The 20,362-nt window shown below is 44.5% G+C and overlaps 1 protein-coding gene across 3 annotated transcripts in view; it reads right to left on the minus strand.

Annotated features, from left to right (window-relative positions):
• The window catches only part of LOC124478548 (rho guanine nucleotide exchange factor 18-like), a 30,560-nt gene extending 15,923 nt beyond the window's left edge, over positions 1-14,637 (minus strand). Inside the window, exons 1-12 of one of the 3 annotated variants that reach the window (XM_047036830.1) lie at positions 14,496-14,637; positions 13,652-13,720; positions 11,331-11,461; positions 10,267-10,922; positions 9,200-9,338; positions 8,793-8,910; positions 7,999-8,050; positions 6,239-6,313; positions 5,927-6,062; positions 5,415-5,607; positions 944-1,011; positions 506-551 (exon numbers count right to left, since the gene is read on the minus strand). In XM_047036830.1, the coding sequence (XP_046892786.1) occupies positions 506-551; positions 944-1,011; positions 5,415-5,607; positions 5,927-6,062; positions 6,239-6,313; positions 7,999-8,050; positions 8,793-8,910; positions 9,200-9,338; positions 10,267-10,922; positions 11,331-11,461; positions 13,652-13,676 (1,639 nt within the window). In that variant the 5' untranslated portion in view covers positions 13,677-13,720; positions 14,496-14,637. Of the gene's footprint in view, positions 1-505; positions 552-943; positions 1,013-5,414; positions 5,608-5,926; positions 6,063-6,238; positions 6,314-7,998; positions 8,051-8,792; positions 8,911-9,199; positions 9,339-10,266; positions 10,923-11,330; positions 11,462-13,651; positions 13,922-14,495 lie in introns of those variants that run through there. The other 2 variants (XM_047036829.1, XM_047036832.1) reach the window with 2 other exon arrangements.
• Between the last annotated feature and the right edge of the window lie 5,725 nt (positions 14,638-20,362).

The raw sequence follows: 20,362 nt of genomic DNA on the forward strand, positions 1-20,362 counted from the left end.
AACTGTAAAGCTTGTTGGGTTTACATCATCTGTTATACATATTATATATGTTGGGCTGTTTTTACTGACATTTAACTGAGTATGGAGAATTAACCTTCAAATCACTAGCTAACTCATCTGTCAAGCAATCAAGGCCAATAGACGATCATTCTAGAACCTTCTAGGAGAAAAGAGAACAGCAGACTACACACCAGGTTTCCAGGGGAACGCCAGTGTGCAAGTTATAAACTAATGATCACCTCTAGAGACGTGCTGACCACTGATCTCATTCCCCACCTCAAGACGCTGATTAAGGTGGGCTTAACTAGGTGGGGCTGAGGTGACTGGGGCATTTCACTAACCTGGAGTCCAGAGACTACTGCCCCTTTGGGCTGCAGGGTGGAGACTACTTTAATTTGACACTAAGGGAAATGGAGTGAGACACACAGGCGCTCACACACACACTGCTGATGTGAGGAAGTGCATGTGGGCACACATGTAACTGTGTGTGTGTGCTCATTCTCACCTAAGTTAGATGAAGCTGAGGATGGGGTCCTATGAAGAAAATCTTTCTGAAAGGAGAAACAAAACATTTCGAAAATTAGGATGCATGATTAAAAGTCTACTAAAAACTCGCTCCAGAAACTCCCTCATAAGCTGCGGCCCAAGAAAGTGGTTAGGCAGGCCTGTTAACCTTGCTCCTGCTGTAGGCAGGCCTGTTTACCTTGCTCCTGCTGTAGGCAGGCCTGTTTACCTTGCTCCTGCTGTAGGCAGGCCTGTTTACCTTGCTCCTGCTGTAGGCAGGCCTGTTAACCTTGCTCCTGCTGTAGGCAGGCCTGTTTACCTTGCTCCTGCTGTAGGCAGGCCTGTTTACCTTGCTCCTGCTGTAGGCAGGCCTGTTAACCTTGCTCCTGCTGTAGGCAGGCCTGTTTACCTTGCTCCTGCTCTAAGCAAGCTTGTTTACCTTGCTCCTGCTATTACTGCACTCTGCCAGCAGGGTCCTGCAGCTCTTATGGACGTTCACAGCACAGTCTGAAACACAGACAAGACACATAGGTATCTCTCTGCTGCATAGTTAATATGCTCATTACATAACACACACATACAGAACCAAAGAGGCTGAGACCTCCTATACATGAAGAAGAAAAACAAGCCAGTTGGTAGAGCCTGTGCACATGTGCATCCATGCAGGCCAGGCCAGGAGAACAACAGAGTCATTAGAAGGGGGTGGGGAGCAGACAAACAACCTGGACTAATGCTGCTATTAGTGTTGCTCTTATTCAGTCAGTCTGAATCCGGGGGGCTTGTCAATACCAACCAGGCCACACACCTCTCTCTGAGTGGCAAGTAACAACATGTGTGTAAGGTCTGGCACGAAGCATAATTGTTTTATTGATGGGCGCGCATGTGTGTCTAAGTGTGTTTGTTGTGTTGATGTTCATGAAACAGGCCATGTTCTCTGTGTCCTGCTCCCACTGTGCTTCTCAAATACATACCATAATGCCTCCTGCAGTAGCTTCTACCTAGTTCATAATCCAATGTTTCAGATTTTGGCCACCATGGTGAGGGACTTACAATTTATTTGTGACTCATGTTAAAATAATACCCAGGCGATGTTTTCTTGAAAGGGTATAGGGTAGGGTTTGAAAGGGTTAGGTTAGGGGTTGAAAGGGTATAGGGTAGAGTTTGAAAGGGTTAGGTTAGGACAGGGGTGGCCAATCCTGGTCATCGAGGGCCACTGTCCTGCATGTTTTAGATGTTTCCCTGCTCCAGCATACCTGTTTCAAATGAATGGTCATTACCCGGCTTCCACAGAGCTTGATAATCATTTGGAGCAGGGAAACATCTAAAACATGCTGGACAGCGGCCTTCGAGGACCAGGATTGGCCACCCCTGCCCTAACCTAACCCTTCGAGGACCAGGATTGGAGAACCCTGGTTTAAGGGCTCATACGCAGCCCTGCAGGGATGCAGTGGTGCGTGAACAAGCTGAGAGCTAACAGTGAGGCTCGGAGCCGATGGACTGGCCAGATATGCCCTGGCAGACCTGCCAAGCACAATTAGCACCATGTGACCCAGCAAGATCGGAACACAGTAGAGTGGGGTTGGGATTTGAGATGGTGTTGACCACTTTGGCCTAAAGTTACTAGCTAACTGCATACTGCGTGCTGGCTGTGTGTTGACTGACACTGAACACCCAACTAAAGTAGCGAGCGAACCCTTACATGGAAAATAACTAGTTTTATATTTAAAAAGTAATTAAATTGCATTTACGTTTACCAACATTTTCCACTACCTAAATTAGACTGACATCATACAGGTTGTTAAATTTGCTTTTTACATTATTAAATCTGACAGAGCCCACTGTAAACACTCAGCCACCTGTTGCTAAAACGGTGAAGTCTAAAATCAGCGCATTGTTCTGGCTAGTTAGGTACTAAATTCTGAAAAAGAGAAAAACAAATCACGTTGTATGGTAACCAAATACTAACCAGGTACCTCACACAATGCACATAATAGTTTTTCTAGCCACCTAGCTACTTTAGTGGCTAAGCTAACGTTAGCCAATGTAAGTTAGGATAGCAAGTTAAACTAACTAATTAGCTTGATATGTTTTTCAGAAATCACCCGTGTACAGTAGCCCGCAAGCTATCCACCTGGCTAATTTTCCAGCGGGTTTATCAATGAAAGTAAACCACATTACTTTGGATCAACTGTGATTAACAAAGTTACAGATATCACAAATTCATTAACATACATTATACAATCCTTATGATATGTAACCGAACCTCGAAAACTCAATCAGTGAACAATTAGCATAGGCTAACATCAGACTAGCCTGCACCCAAGATGGGTCAACTCGTTTGAATAACTGGACAATTGTTTGTCAGGTGCTCAGGCCTATGTCCGGAAAGATGTATACTTACATTAAAATGTCCACTTTTGTAACGTTTGGATTCGGGCTTTGTTTACACAATTATGTTCATTAATACATTTAGAGTGTCATTTTCAAGCAGGATGGTACAGTATAGGTGGGGCACGGGATCAAACTAATCCAACCAAATGTAGCTCTAAAAGTGGACACGGACAAGCGACCCTAAACGAGGAACCCCACACTGGCTAGCTCTCTAGCTAACTTGTTGGCTAATGATGCACTTGCTTAGCGTGACTGATCTGCAACAAGTGCGAGAAACGACGGGGTAGCGGTTTTCCTAATGAATCCTTAGAATGCTTACCGTTATAGGAATACAAGTATTTGGATGAGAATACTAATGGCTTAGAGAAACGCTGAAGTCATTGCAGTCCAATGGTCAAATGTACAGCCAGGGTATTCCCACTCCTTACTCTTTTAGGGTTATGTCCTGCACTCTCCAGGCATTGTGTGGGAACGATCGGTAGCATACAAACGACGCATTCCACAGGCTAATTCCAGGCTGATTCTCTCGGGGTTGGGTTCAAAATTAAAGGGCCACTCACTAATTTCCTCATGACAACAATATGTGGGTCAGATGAACCATACATCATATCTTATGTTTGATGTCTAGGATGTGAAGAACCGCAATGTGTTTTCGGTTATGACGAAAATAAGCAGTTAACTAACACAATTATTAATATAAAAGGGTAGGCAATGTAAGCCTAGTAAGCCATTTACGGATTAAATGTTTTGTCACATATAATACAGCATATCTAACATTGAAAACTACAGACTAGATATGTGTGTGTGCGTGTGTTGTATTGCTGTCACTGGTTAATGTTAGAATCAGCTTGTGAAGTAGACCAGTGGCACTTGTTTCATAAGCAAACTAACATAAACAGTCATTCATAATATTCTCTTTGTCAGATGTTAGGATCAATGTTTCTTCTGAGATCATCTTGTGTTTTGTCCTGCAGTTTGAATCAGAATACTTGTGAAGGAATTAACTAAATGTGATTAATATCCACTAAGCAGACCCTTTGGGCCAAATCAACACTCAGGGGAGCATTTGAACCTGCGATATCTTGAAATGCAGGGAAATGCTCAAACCACTGAGCTATACCTATTGATCAAGTTGTTTTGAGGTGTAGAACACACATTTAGAACTGAGAGACATGTCACCAAATGTCTAATAAAGGCTTGAATAGCGTACACAGGTTAGTTAATGATCCCATTACCAGCGGTTTATAGGAAAATTACTTCTGGCCCGCACGATAGAAAACTGTTACACAGTTGTAGCCTACAGTAGACATAAACTATTACCAGAAGATAAACAATGGCCTCCCATGTCTCTATGGGAGTGCAACACATCCCTAGGAGAGAATAAAAAACACTACGTAATTTTCTTGGACAGTGATTAATGTAAAATGTGATCACGACAGGCCATGTGACCCCCTGAGGCACACCCTCACGACAGGCCATGTGACCCCCTGAGGCACACCCTCACGACAGGCCATGTGACCCCCTGAGGCACACCCTCACGACAGGCCATGTGACCCCCTGAGGCACACCCTCACGACAGGCCATGTGACCCCCTGAGGCACACCCTCACGACAGGCCATGTGACCCTACAGGGAAGGCCAAGTCTCTGAAGACTTCCTTCTGAAAAGAAGATGTAAGAAACATGTGACAACAGACCAACTCAAAACCTCCAGTTCCATAGGGCCATTACAGTCATACCCCCACGCATCCACACACACATGCAGACACACACATGCATTGGAGAGTTGTATAACTGTCAGGTCCAACTGGAGAGTGGTATGTATCAGCAAGGTTAGGAGGCATGCGAGCAGAAAGAGGAAAGGGTGTCTTAAGAATATAAACAGATCAGCTGGAGTCAGTTGGAATCTTTAGAATCATAGATTTATAGTGTTCCAACATTCCATGCAGACTCTTTAGAGTGAGATCAGTCCAGGGAATACCACTACAGAGGCTACATTATAAGAGAATGTCAACTCTGTATGTGAACCAGGACGATACAGCTAAAGATTAGGTCTGAGAGGTTCCAGCTGAAGGTCAAGCTTTAGCTACAAAGCGGATGCCCCTCATTACACAACACCATGCTGTTAACAGGAAGTGAGTGGCAACAGATTCATCATCACTTCCTCCGAGGAGAGGGGGAGGAATCATGAGAGAGGGAGGCAGGATGCCACTAGACGCAGGCTAGCTGGTGGCCAGAGTCATAGATATATCTATGGCCAGTCACCACATTTTTACTGTGCATGTGATTAATTTCACAAATAATCACAAGGCACTGCATTATAATCACATTATAATGCTGTTTTGACCAGACATGCTCTGTGGAGGTGGTGGAGCGTTCAGGTGTGAAAGAAACATAAGTGATGAGAAGCCCTGAGGGGTGTGTGAAAAAGTGTTTTTGTGCGTACATGTGTTCACAATCAGAGCTGTGTGTGTGTGTGCACAAGCGCAGGTGTGTGTGTGTGAACCAGTGGATTCCTCACTCATGCACTGCAGGCCATGCTTCCTCTGCAGGGTCTTGCTGCACAGAGAGCAGCTGGCACAGCTGGAGAAGGAGCCAGGCACAAGATGATGCCCAGCACTGCTGCTACGGACAGAACCTTTCTCTTTGGGTTCCCTCTCTCTCTCCCTCTCTCTTTCCTTATCCCTCTGTTGCTCTTTCTCTCGATTCTTACCCTGAAAAGGAACAAAGTACAAACAAAAATAATGTTTTAGACAATCAATCAATTAATTAATTCAAGTAACTCCTGAGATATAATGACAGTTGTATCATGTAGTTTGAGCAGGGCATGAAGAGCATTGTGAGTTTGAAAAAGTACGTTCTGTTTTAATAAATCTGAAAGTAATAAACATCAGGTAAGCTAAAGTAAGGAATTACTATCATGCGGCTCAGATGGATGAGATTGAAAGGTTTTGGGTGTTTATTTGTGTGAGCATACTATGTGTGTGTCTGTGTGTGTGTGTGTGGGGGGGGGGGATGGTGGTCAGGGCTCACCTTGTCTTTGTTGAAGGAGCCAGTGACTCTGCTCCTCAGAGAGCTCAGAGTACGCTTCACCTTGGTCCCCTTCTCCACCCTCTCCATGCGCTCATCCTCCTCTTCATGTCCACCAGAAGACATAGTAGGTGGACCACTTAGAAGAAGACAACAAGGTACAGATAATCTTCTATTTTGTAATGTATGTCACTGGACATGTCAACAAGCAAACCACATGGATTAGACTTATTATCAAACCAAACTGGTACTTCCTTGAATGTAGAGTTGTTAATGACTGAGGATGTGCTGGGTTGCTTGATGATGGTTACTTACTCATTGGAGAGGAATTCATACCAGGTGACATTTCCTGCATCTTTGTTTTCTGATCTGGTATTCCTGTGTTTGGCTCTGAGAGAACAGATCACATCAGACATCTTGTAAACACCACTGTGTGTTTCATGACCGGTTGTACCCCAACCTGACCCTAACCCTGGGGGTTCAGACATGGTTCTGAGACTGGGACATCTTAGGCAGCCTCTCAAACAGTTGGCCATGTTGTGAACTATGTGGTGAAGCTGTGAACCAGGTGGTGAAGCTGTGAACCAGGAGGTGAAGCTGTGAACCAGGTGATGAAGCTGTGAACCAGGTGGTGAAAATGTGAACCAGGTGCCTGGCTCATTCCCAGTTTTATAAAGAAGCGCAGCAGCCAACCATGCTGGTGAAGCATCCTCATGCTCATTCCACAACATGTGGAGGCATCGTATACACACATGAACACACACACACAAACATAAACACACATGCACGCACACACACACTTTAGCACTTATAGTGCTTTCTCATGCTGGTGGCCACAACCTGTTCTGTAAGTGTGAAAGATGGGCTAAGTGGGTTGTAGGAAGTGATGGATGATTGGACATGGGATTACTCACCCATGAAACTGCTTTAGCTCCCGCAGAACTTTCTGTACCATCAGCCTGAGACAAACAACACAGGGGGGCTGAGCGGGGGGCTGGAGGTCTGAGGAGGAAGGGGGCTGAGTGGGGGGCAGGAGGTCTGAGGAGGAGGGGGGCTGAGTGGGGGGCTGGAGGTCTGGGGAGGAGGGGGGCTGAGTGGGGGGCTGGAGGTCTGGGGAGGAGGGGGGCTGAGTGGGGGGCTGGAGGTCTGGGGAGGAGGGGGGCTGAGTGGGGGTCTGGAGGTATGGGAGGAGGGGGGCTGAGTGGGGGGCAGGAGGTCTGAGGAGGAGGGGGGCTGAGTGGGGGTCTGGAGGTATGGGAGGAGGGGGGCTGAGTGGGGGGCAGGAGGTCTGAGGAGGAGGGGGGCTGAGTGGGGGGCTGGAGGTCTGGGGAGGAGGGGGGCTGAGTGGGGGGCTGGAGGTCTGGAGAGGAGGGGGGCTGAGTGGGGGGCTGGAGGTCTGGGGAGGAGGGGGGCTGAGCAGTTCTCTTAAGGGGGTTGGGGCCAGTGCAGGGCTCTTGGGAGACGGTGTGTGTGTGTGTGTGTGTTGGGAGGGTATGTGTGTGGGGAGGGGGGAACAGGGGGTCTGGGCCCTGGGGATGAGGACAGGGTGAGTATCTTCTGCTTTGTGTCACAGCACAGATCCTGTGATTTATAGAGGAGTCTCCCTTGTCTGCTTCCCTCTCACAATACATACACTTACACACACACTCAAACACACATACACACTCATACACAGACACACACACACGTATTTACACGTAAAGGGCCATCTAAGGAGCTGAGAGAGAGAAATGGAGGAGGACAGGTCCAAAGACAAATGACACAGAGCAGACATGTCAGAAGAAGGGAACAGGGAAAGGCCTTCCATACGGAGGGCAGGAGGAGATACTGCAGGGAGGGAGGGGAGGAGAAAAACATTCCCCCACAAACTGAAAGGTTTCTGGGTTCATCAAGAATACTCTCATGTGTATTTCTCCAACTGAGAGGAGAAATGCAGAAGGTAAAAAATCCATGTAGGGTATAGCGGGTGTCTAACTCTGGAGAGGGCTTCCAGTGGGGGAGATTGTATAAAGTAGAGAGTGACTGTGTAAACAGGAACAAGAGATGCAGTCTGAGGGAGGAGTGTATGGACTCACATGTGACTCTGTCCCTCTGCAGAGTGAAGGTTGTCCTCTGGGTCCAGTTCCTCTGCAGGACAACATCAGTCAATCAACTGTATTTTGCATGCCTAGGGTTAACACTAAGTCTAATCAATTGCATTTTGCATGTTCTCATTACCTATCTGTAATCACACAGCATATTTTGCACTCCTCTATTTGTATTGTTAAGTTGTTAAGCACCAGTTAGATCTCACAGTACTTGGTACACCTCTCCCTACCTTAGGGCGTCAGTATTAATTCATAACAACACTCATCTGTATTTTTTGCTAGAGCATGCTGTTCACTGGTTCATGCTATTCACTGCTATTTACTGTTAGCAATTGAGCTTACATCACCTATGTAGCACCTGAGTTAATTGTTTTGTAAATTGGTTCAAACACAGGGGTAAATCTGCCTTTCCCCCTTGTTCAGCTCAGTGTATGTTTGGTTTAGGGGATTTTATGTGATGTATATTTGGACTTTGTATATTTGTCCTATTTTCTCTTCTTGCCTTCTGCAGGACAACTTCCCTCTGGAATCAATAACCCTAATCCTAATAACCCTAACCCTAATAACCCTAACCCTAATAACCCTAACCCCAAGTACCTACTGTTACTTTTAATACTAATAACCACACAGTCATCCCAAGGAAAGGAATCAGAAGGGAACAGAAAGAAACCTAATTAAAATAACTCAAAATGTTTTTTTCAGGATAGGAACTAACACACATCGTGCACACACACACACCATGCATGCATACACTACACACATATGTACACACACACGCCTACCTCCGGCTGCTCTGGCGGCCTGCTTGGACGTCTCCACAACGTAAGAAACACGTGCCACATGGGAGCGCTCCTCCGTGGCCAGGATCTCCGAGCGTGAGTACAGCATCCTTCTACACACCTGGAGATACAGGACACACCTGAACACCACCTCACATGACCTGTTTAGCAGGTAAGCCAGCATTATATGACCTGTTTAGCAGGTAAGAAGGTTATACGCACTGTTAACTCTCCACTCTATATCATCACCCTCATTCTCATCATCCTCATCATTAGTAGAGACCAGCCAGCGGTACAATGTCTACACTATCCTCATCATCATCCTCATCATTAGTAGAGACCAGCCAGCGGTACAATGTCTACACTATCCTCATCATCATCCTCATTATCTTCATCATCATCCTCAGTACCATCTCTGCATCGTTCCTCAGACACGGTACATCTGGCTGTTCCTTCAGACATGTCCCAGTGCATGCTGGGAACAGCAAGGCCTGCTGGATGGGATCCTCTCCCCCCCCGTCACTGTCCATAGCTGCATCCAGACTCAACCTGTCAGAGGGAGTTGGACCACAGGAAGCATCACTACTCAATTTATTTTGGTCCATAAGATACTAGATTGATGTGCATATGCTGAAGAGGAAATATTTTACATTTACATTTTATTCATTTAGTATATAGAAAGTACAGCTTTATGTATATTAAGGTATATTAATTCACACGTTATGTACTGTTTGTACTAGTTAACTTTAGTGTGTGTACTATGATAGAAAGGATAGTTTATTTTATTAATGAAATCTGTTTTTAGTAGGGTAGCAATTGCTATTCTGGTGCTGCTCGCAGTTCCGTTATTTATTTGTTGGTACATTGAACTTCAGTTTGCAGTTTTGACATCGCTCGTAAAATAAGGATGTTCCCTTGGGTCGGTCTGAAATGTGACTGCAATGTTTAATTAGGACTGGAAAGAGCAGCTAAACTGAAGAAAACCGAAAAACTACAACTTCTGAGATTTTTGTTCTGTTGAGTGAGGACCTTAAACTGAGGCGTACATCTGACACCGGGGAGTCAGATGGCTGACGGGTTAGGGAATCGGGCTATTAATCAGAAGGTTGCTGGTTCGATACCTGGCTGTGCCAAATGATGTTGTGTCCTTCGACAGGGCACTTCACCTTACTTGCCTCGGGGGAATGCCCCTGTACTTACTGTAAGTCGCTCTGGATAAGAGCGTCTGCTAAATGACATTTAGGACGACGGCCCCAGTGGTATGATTGGTGTCAGTTTGGTTCTGCCTCATTGCTGCTGCCATTTGATATTTTCACATAGCAGACGTTTTCATCCACAGCCACATACAAGGGAGATTTGAACCTGATACTTTATGATCTGCAGGTAAATGCTCTACCACTGAGCTACACCCATCCCCATTACCCCCTCTACCACTGAGCTACAACCATCCCCCATGTAAAGCAAGATGGCGTCCTACCTCCGGCCCAGGTCCACGGGAGACAGAGGGACCCCCAGGCTGTGCCTGCGGGAGGTGGACATGGAGCGCACCAGGAAGGGGAAGCTCTCTGGGTCTGACACCACTTCCCCCTCCTCTTCTGATCTCTCTGATCTTACTGGTCCATCTGGTCTCACTGGTCCATCTGGTCTCACTGGACCATCCGGGTTCACTGGGGTCTCTGATATCAGTAGTCTATCTGATTTCTTTGGCTTCTCGAGTCTCACCGGTCTCACTGGTCTCTCTGGCTTCTCTGGTCTCACTGGTCTCTCTGGGGTCTCTGGTCCATGCAAATACACCGTAGTGCTGACCATCACCACTGGGTCCTTTGTGGTATTCATGACGCTGCCGGACTGAAATGATCTGGGGCTGAACTTGGTCACCACAGACACAGGAGGATATCTTATCTCAGGACTCTGTGGGCAAGGGTGAGGCAGGAGCTGTCTGTCTGTCTGGGAGCGGGCCGGGCCAAAGGGGGGGCAGGGTTCAAAGGGGCTGGGCTGGGGCAAAGCTCCTCCCTCCAGGTCTCTGTAGAACTCAGAATCTCTGAAAGAGTTGAGGCAGAGGAGGTCTTCTAGGAGGCTGTGGTCTGCTGGACACCCTGGGCTGTCGTAATCACTCTCCTCTGAGCAGGAGTCCTGGAGAAAGGTATGAGGGGTGGAGGAGAGAGAAAAAGGGGAGGGAGGAGGGATGGAGGAGAGAGAGAAAGCGCAAGACAGAGATAGTAAGAGAAACAAGAGATTAACCTCAAACTAAGTCTCTTCACAGTTGTCAGATCAGAAACTGATCAGCAACGGTAACTTCAGTTCCAGTATTTCACCATGTTTTATGCGTATGTACTTTCTTTCAACATCCTGTTTTGTTTTGACACATGAAACTTGTTTGCTAGATTACAATTGTTCTTCAAAAGAATTGGTATATCGAGTGGGAGTGTTGACTTTTTGGATTGTTACCAGCCCAAAAAGGGAACCAGCCAACAGGGTGAATCATTAGGTGTGTTCCTAATGTCAACCGGCCTCCAGAGTGGGAGGAGCCCGTCTGGGTACCTTGTCCTCATTGGTGCTGCTGAAGAAACTGTCCTCAGAGACGGAGGTTGGCAACAGGAAGGTGGAGCCTGGCCCAGAAACAGTGTTAGGGTGCGGGGCACAGGGCTTGGTGCATGGTTTACCCTCTGAGGCTGAAACATATGAGGAACTTTCAATTATTAATATGCTGAGTGCACCATTAAGGTGTAGATCACTTCTGACATTTGTAAACACTAACAACAAACAGTCTATAAACTACACAGCCGCTGTATGGATCAAACCCCATCGCTCTAACCTATAACCCTAACCCTTCAGGCTCAGGCTCTCAGACAGACAACTTATAGTCAGACATGGAAGGCGCTAACCCTAACCCAGGGCCGGCCCAAGCCTTTAAGCAGAATTGATTTGGGGGGCCCTATGGATTTGTATAATTACCATTAACATAATATATACCATTTTTAAATTAAGCTGTAATTTAATGTGCTCTTGGGGGCCCTCTGGTAGCCACAGGGGCCCTAAGCAGCCGCTTAGTTCGCCTCTGCCTTGGGCCGGCTCTGCCTAACCCCAAATCTAACCATTGACTATGCCTAATAGGTGTATCTTAGTCCATGTTTGTGTTAGCCAGTGTGTGTGTACAGTGGACTGGGAGTGTTTCTGTGTATCTGTCTATGTTGGTAATGTACTGTGTATGTACTTTTTTCTGTGTTCAAGAAATGGTGGCTTTTGTTGCAATGCGTTTTGTAATGTGTGCGTGATTACTGTCTGTGTGAAAGAGTGTGTGTGTGACAGAGAGAGAGATTCTGCTGGCAGTTCTGGATCACCATTAACTCATCTCCCACCTAGAAAGCTGCTTTACATTTCAGATGCATAAACAGATTCCTGAATTTACATCATCTCCCTCCTCTCCTCTCCTTTCCTCACAGCCAAAGATGCAATTCTCCAAACAACCCTGTGAACACCAGTAATAATGTGTCTTCTGGATGTAAATCACCAGATGACCTAACCCTAACCAGCAGTGCTGGAGTCTGGTGGGGTGTATGCTCTCTGATGCTGCTGTCCTTTTAAGGTTCTCTTGGATCTCCTGATGCATCATGGAGGAACATGAGGTCTGTCCCAGGCTCAAACAGATGTGCTCTATTTCCTAAAGGTTGTGTTGTGGCAGTACTCGAGTTAGGGTAAAGGTCAGGGTCAGGGTTAGAGGTGCTGTCTACAGTGCCTCTTGGACTAGTGGGCTCTACAGGTTATGGGAGGGTTAGGGTTAGTGGTACTGGGACATACAGTGTACTTACACTATGGTTTAATATAAATACAATTTGACTGAGATGTTCAATAAATAAATGGCTAGCTAGAGCAACATCCCACCTCGACCCTTCGTGTCATTGAAAAACTTAATTTGGTGTTTCCTAGACAATCATTCCACTGGTCTTATTTCTCTGGGGTATTTAGCTGAACATGCACCTGGATCGCTAACTTGTAGCTCATGCTACTCCGTCAGTCTTTGAGACGAGAGAGGAGAGAGAGGAGAGAGAGGAGAGAGAGAGGAGAGATGTATCCAACAGCTGAGCCTTGAGAGCTGTGCAACTGAAACGCATTCAGGAGACCGTCGACACAAGGAACACATGCAGAATCACACTCTGAAGTTTGTGTTTATCTGTGTTGTGTATTCATCATTATTTTAATGTATTACTCAGTCTTACTGTTACTTTTAATCAAGTGCACTTGGTTTTTGTTTAATATTTAATAATTAAGCAGAAGTACCAGCGTCTAGCTCAGTGTTTAGATGAAGCAGTCTGTGGTTGCCATGTATTATTCCCAGCAGAAGGCCTTACACTGCGTAGGAAGAGGAACGGTGTTGTTTGTGCGGTTCAAACAGCCTCATCTCACATCCTTTACAGACAGAAGAGCTTTGATCTTGCATTCATACAGCGGGTTCAAAGTTCCTAGCTTCACATTGAAGACACACTAAGAACAGCTGCCTACAGAACAGAGTTGTGACACCATACACAGCCCTGCAGTGGGCTCATTCTAAACTGTCATTATTATTAACAGTTCACACATTATGAAAAGCAGAGATGATACAGATCAATGGAGGATAAAAATTAAGTAGGATCAAAGAGAAGATCTTCAGGCAGCCGAGCACCTGTGACATCAGAGTAACTACAACCCTGATCCCAGAACCTTGTACCAAGAGCTCTGTTACTAGAATGCAAGTACTAAACCCCTGTTACTAGAACCTACCTAGTAACCAAAACAAGACTTCTCTGAACACTGTTCCACCACCTCAACATCTGAGCAAAACTGAAACTGAGACAAGCTCTCACAGAGAGAGGTCATAACTGTACCTCTCTTGAAGGACCAGCGTTTCATCCAGAGCTTGGAGAACAAGGGCCAGGAGTTGTTGAGGGGAGAGTCTGCCATGAGGTATGCCAGCCAGTCCAGAGAGCGAGGGAGGCAGTGAAGTAGAGAGATAAAGAGAGGAGTATCCTTGAGCCAGATCAGGGAGCCACTGACTGAGGACACAAAACAAGTCGCTCCACGAGAGGGGAGGAGGGAGAGAAGAAAAGAGAGAGAGGGGAGGAGGAAGAGACAGATATTGACAAAGGTAGGGAAGAGGAAAGAGGGAGGGAGACACTGAGGGGAGAGAGGAGATCTAAAGAGGGATAGGAGGAGGAAGGGAGCATGGCATTAAAGAAGGCAACAGAGGACTTTGATGGAGAGGAAGAGTTTGGTGCTAAAGTGGTAGTAGTAGTAAAGTGATCTTGGAGAAGGACAGTGAGAGATAGAGTGAGAGGGGAGCATGTGGTGTGTGTGTAATTGAGAAGAGAAGAAAATAGAAAAAGGTGTAGTTGATTTTTAAACTAAGTCAGAATGTTTAAATATGTTCTAGACAATGACTGTATAATAATTCTAAGCTTAACCCACCAAAAGGCTTTAAGTTGAACAGATGATCATCTGACTGAAACAGAGTGATCCTGACTACTCACGCAGCCTCTAAGGTGAACTGCGCTGACCAGTAGAGCTGTCAAAATGGGTGCACTTCAAAAGCAAAGGATACAGCACTTTCCCACAGACTGACACTCAGCAAAGCCCCTAAAGACATTTTCCTCAGAACACACATACGGTGTGTTTCTCTAATACACAATTTTCCTCCTGCCTCCAGTTACTCTAATTTAAATCAGAACTCACCAGCAAGAATGTTCCAGAACCTCCAGACAAGACACTGAATAACCAAAATTCAAAAAGATTATTTTTTTCGACTATTGTCTGTGACTGCTGACAGTAGAGAGAAGAATGAGAGCAGGAGTGAGCACAGGGTGCCGTTAGACCACAGCTTCCTCTGTTGTACTTCCCTTCACTGCTGCTTGTGATCAGGACACACATGTTCACAACACACACATATCGCATGAACCACACACACACACGCACACACACACACACACACGTATCACATGAAGCACCACACACACACACGCACACACGCACACACACACGTATCACATGAACCACACACACACGCGCACACACACACGCGTATCACATGTTTCGATTCAATTAAACTCTGTCATGGTGCAGAGTTCAGGTACAAAGCCAATGCAGTTAACATCCAATCTAGAAGTGCAAAATAATAGCATTCATGTCCAGCAGTGTAAACATAAATCTCACAGTATAGTGGTGGAATTTCCATTCTTACACGATTGTTTACTAAAACTAAACTGCTATGGTAGCCTGTTGACATGAGTCTTGTTAATGTAAAGCAAGGGCTAATCTTACAGCTTGCCGTCCTCATACAATAATAAAGTGAAGCTTTTTCTCTATAGCTATGGCATTGATAAACCAATTTAGATTTATTTGATGTTAATGCGGGTGTTAATGTGTGTTAGTTCTTCATCAGTTGTTCCATAAAACATAACATAAATGTGTACAAAAGCAATATGAAATTATATAATTAAACCTTTATGTGCTGCTACTCCAGAATCAGCTGTAGCCTCCTCTGAACCCCACCCCCAGCACTCCAAAGATGCTGATGATGGTGAAGTGAGTGAGTGAGGTAGACACTTGTTGGCTATTTTGACTTATTAGTGAACAGTTGCACCATTGGTAATTACTTACATTTATTCATTTAGCAGACGCTTTTATCCAAACTTACACATTAGTGTCAGCTCTTTTGATTCTGTAATGAATGGGAAAATGTAAGTAGAAGTCTACTTAAGTCACTGACTGTCCTTGCTGTCTACAAAGCCAGACCCCACCCAAGAACAAATACCAGAAAGTAGGGCTACGACAGATACTAGTGAAGGAGAAAGTGAAGATGCTGATGATGGTGAGTGAGTGAGACACTTGTTGGCTGTTTTGACTTATTAGTGAACTGCTGTACCACTGGGAATTACTTACACATTAGGTCACTTTCAGCTCTAGGGGTTAAGGATGGGTGTAGGTAATATAGTGCTGCCTTGAGACCTAGGGGTTAGGGATGGGTGTAGGTAGTATAGTGCTGCCTTGGGGCTGAGAGGGTTTAGGGTTTGTTACTCTACTTGCGTGCCCTGGCTTCTGCTGTCAGTCAAGACAGTAGACCTCAGATGTTTTACCATGTACACTGATAAGAGAGTGGTTCACAGTATTACTGTACAGAACAGCACTCTGCTGTCCCTCCCAGTATGCAGAAGGAGCCAACAGATGACGCATATTCTCCAATCCTTTTTTTCATAATTTTAATATAAACAGTTAATTGATGAATAATTTACACACAGCAATACTTTATTTTCATATCATTCCCCAAAAAATTCTGTACATGTCACTGCTTGGCTCTCCTTGAAAACATATAAAAAAATAAACTGTCAAGCGTCATTTAGTAATTGCCCTAACCCTCACCCTTGATCCTGTACGATATGGGTTGTTGTTGTGTGGTGGATGTGACTGAGTGGGATATTCACGTGTGATACACGTAAAGACCATGGAACATTTGGGTCCAGTGTGAGTGTTGCTACACCTGTGGTTGCTATACAGTACATGTAGTCTCCTGTATGTATATGTACCCATGAGACAACACGACACATTAGTAGAGTTTCTAAAAACACAGTTCAAATCAGTTTAAAACGAGAAGTGTGCTCCCAGACAACACACTGGGACTATCTAGGTGCACCAACAGAAGAGGAGGAGCAGGAGGAGCAGCAATCGTAAAGCACACAGAGGGACCCATGGCCACACTTCAACGAGGGAAAACGCCAACTGAACAGACAGACACAGCTCAACAGAGACACTACGGGGGCCAGGAGACCTGACCACAGACTAGAACATCATCACTGGAACAGAACCCTTCTCTAGAACCCACAACATCACCTGCCTCAACCCAACCCACCATCTGTCCACCAATCTTTTCCCACTCAGCAACAACTCTGACTGATTCTACAAAAATGTTAAGACCAAACCATTTCTGAGGGTGAAGTTACATCAATATTTTCAGATGTAGGACAGTTTGGCTGAATCATTTCAAAACCATTATAACCATGGTGACTACAACACATGTATACAACGTTTTTCATGACATAACAGACATTAGGACATAATATCACTCTACTCAAAGCTGTTTTCTTCGTGCTGCCAAATATAATAGGGGTGGGCAGCTGTTTGAAAACTAGCACGTTTAGACAGAACTTAGACAATCTTTTCCACATTTAATTGGGATTTAATAACCATCAATTGGACAAATCCTAGCTTATAAAGAATCTTTGTGTTTGCTTGTTTTTCCCCTCGAAAAAAACGTGCAGTGGTCTTTTCCAGTCATTCACATAGAGAAAGCTAAATATAAAACCTAGATAGTTTCCCCTTCAGAAAGCTAATAGTAAAACCTAGATAGTTTCCCCTTAAGAAAGGCAACAAACAAAGTCATTTTCTTTCATACTCCAGATGATATTAGAGACACTTTACAAACCAGACATTTAAGTTGAGGTGCTGCAGTGATTGTGAAGATGGTTGAGGTCATACAGAACATGATAAACACATTAACATTTCAGGCCAAATATATCATGTTGCCTTGGAAACACTTCCAGACCATGATGGGGTAGTGTTGTGAGCGAAACACAACATTATTTAGCGAAACACAACATTATTTAGCGAAACACAACATAAGTTGTTGTAGGACAACATACATTGATGTTCAATTCAATAATGTACAAGAGTAGTAAAAGTTTACAGTAGAAAAGTTATTTTGTTTTACCCTCCCTATTCTGGAATAAAAAACGACAGAAAAAAACATCTCTAAACGTAATACTTTTTTCATTTATCAAAACAATACAATATAGAATGCTTTGTTCTAACCCTGCTGTTTCACCAGCATGCTTTGCCAAACCATATTTTAGGTTATCAGAGTTCAACCTAAATTAAGTGCTTTCGTGTGTGGGGGCTGCAGCTATTTACAGTTTGGAGATTGTTTTATTTTATATTTTTTCTTTCAAATATTGGACTGTATGCATGTCAAATAGAGCTTTTTTTAAATCGAAAGATGCCGTCAGTTCCTGTTAATCACAGTTTGTCACATGAGATTTGAGTCTGGGCTTGTCAACAACAACAAAATAACAAAGTGAGAGTTGTGGAAAAGCAAATCATTTAAAACACGCTGTCTGTCAGGCAGCTCAGCCAACCAGAGACCAGTTCAACGTTTGAAAAAAAAAACCCTCCAATGTCCTCATTAACATCGATCCCAGCAGCTCCACAGAACCAAGGAGGTAGAGCGCTGACTGCACTCCCCTGCACTCCCCTGAAGGCACAAGGCCGTATTCTACAGTTCCAAAAGAAAGGTCTCTCCACTCTGATTGGTGGAAAGATCTAGGGGTCTTACAGGAGGACAGTCTCAGCAAGGCACTATGAGTTGGAACCTGACTGCAATTTTAACAGCCAACCACTAGAGGCCGTCACCACACTACATTAGCATGCTAAGCTGCAATCAGACATCTAGAGTGAGAGACCTGATCAGACGGAGGGTTGAAGCTGAAACCTACAGGCTCCACCTCCAGACAAGTCACAGAACTGTGAGGTCCTAGCAGACGAATTAGGAGGTCAGAGATTATGAAGGCAGGTAGCTCCATCTCCAAACACACCTCAGGCTGCCTCCCTGAGGAAACTACAATCTAGACATTTTCTCTATGTTTGATTTTTTTGGGGACCTTGTTATGGCACACAGGATTGTTCTAGTCCAGCACTCCTGGACCAGTGAGAGGGGGGGCTGCTTCACATCAACAGCCCCCAATCCACGGCATGTATAGAAGGTTTTCTCTCTTGATATTCACAGTATAAAATAAAAATACAAACAACATGAACGGAAGAAGTTAAAATGACAAAAAGTACAATCATTTTAAAAAATAATAATAAGATGTGTAGGATGTCTGTGAAGGCCTGGGGAGAGAAGCTGATCTGGACACAGTAGATCTACACAGTCTCTAACCTTGCCTTACACAGGGCAATGGGGGGGCAGTGGGTAGAGTTTACAAAAGACACTTAAGAAAAACCTCAAGAAGAATGTGATGAAAGTTGCTTCTTCTGATTTAAACATGGTAGTAAGAGCTTTCATCCTGAATCCCAGCTGAGCTAGGGCAACGTTGCTGGTTGTTTTCCTGCTGTGTGGCAGCGCGACTGGTGTACTGATGACACTGTAGGTTTTGCGTCTGAAGGTGACGCTGAGATTAGGGGACACAGACGGTGATTGATTCAACATGCTGAGGTAGACTGGCTGAACACACAGGCAGAACACCTGAACACAAAGGCAGAACACCTGAACACACAGGCAGAACACCTGAGGTTCTTTCTCAACCCGCTAGACTCCTCTCAAATTCTACTTTAAACAAGACTATTATTTACCTCTGACTAAAACTCCAACCAGATTTAAAATAAAAAGATTTCGATTCCTAACATTATATACTGAACAAATCTGTATGTGGGTATATTCTTGCTTTCTTCAATATTCTAAGAGATCTTTCCAAAATGACAGTATATAATATTAAAGGAAGGAAAATTGAGTACCATTCTTACTGTGTCTTCTTACTGTGCATTAGAATGATCTAAAGATGATCCTGAATAATCTTAACTATAAAGACAGGCATGGTGATTTAACTAGACCACAGCTTCAAGGACCAGCCAGTGAAAACTTGAAATCACATGACCAGAACAGCCTCCTCCCCCTAGCAATAGACCATAGCAACAGAACTTCACCTCTAACCTTAATTTGATAGGGCCTAATAGCCCTGTACCTTGTAGAGATGTGATGTATGGGTAAAGGTTAGGGTATCTACCTTGTAGAGCTGTGATGTATGGGTAAAGGTTAGGGTATCTACCTTGTAGAGATGTGACACTCTACCTGCCACACACGGCCCCGGCCAGATGCACAGAGCGCTGACCGATGTGTGTTATATCTGGGGTTAGAAAAATAAAAAAATCTTACCAGAAATGCTTCTGACGAAAGCAATACATATTCGAAACTATGTACAAAAACATCCATATTCTATATATTATATATAAAATATTGATACAAAAACAATATTCCATATATATTATATATTATATAATATATATTCGTTGAGAACTAAAACATATCAAAGCAGCAGCTATTGGTCAGTCTGATGAACTGTTTAGTCCAACTTTTAACTGTTTAAATACCCTTCAGCCATAGGACACAGAGAGAAAACTGAAGAAAGGATCAACAAAATAAAAGCAAATAAATTAAAACTGTTCACCAAACACCAAATTAATCTGTGTGAGAAGTTTGGAATTCTGCAGAACCACAAAATAAAAGGTTTCCTCTACAAATAGATGTTAGTACTTGAAGAAACATCCGAGAGCTCTGAAATGTCAAAGCCATTGTTTAGAGGACACATACGTTTTTGAGACATTTCTGAGTTCATAGGCCACAGGTAAGAAGGCCACAGGTAAGAAGGCCACAGGTAAGAAGGGTTAAGGTTAGAAGGGGGTTAGTTTAGTAGAGGAAGGGAGGAGTAGAGGAAGGGAGGAGTAGAGGAAGGGAGGGAAGGAAGAGAGGAGTAGAGGAAGGGAGGAGTAGAGGAAGG

The sequence above is a fragment of the Hypomesus transpacificus genome, chromosome 16 (assembly GCF_021917145.1).
Source record: "Hypomesus transpacificus isolate Combined female chromosome 16, fHypTra1, whole genome shotgun sequence".
Classification (NCBI taxonomy): domain Eukaryota; kingdom Metazoa; phylum Chordata; class Actinopteri; order Osmeriformes; family Osmeridae; genus Hypomesus; species Hypomesus transpacificus.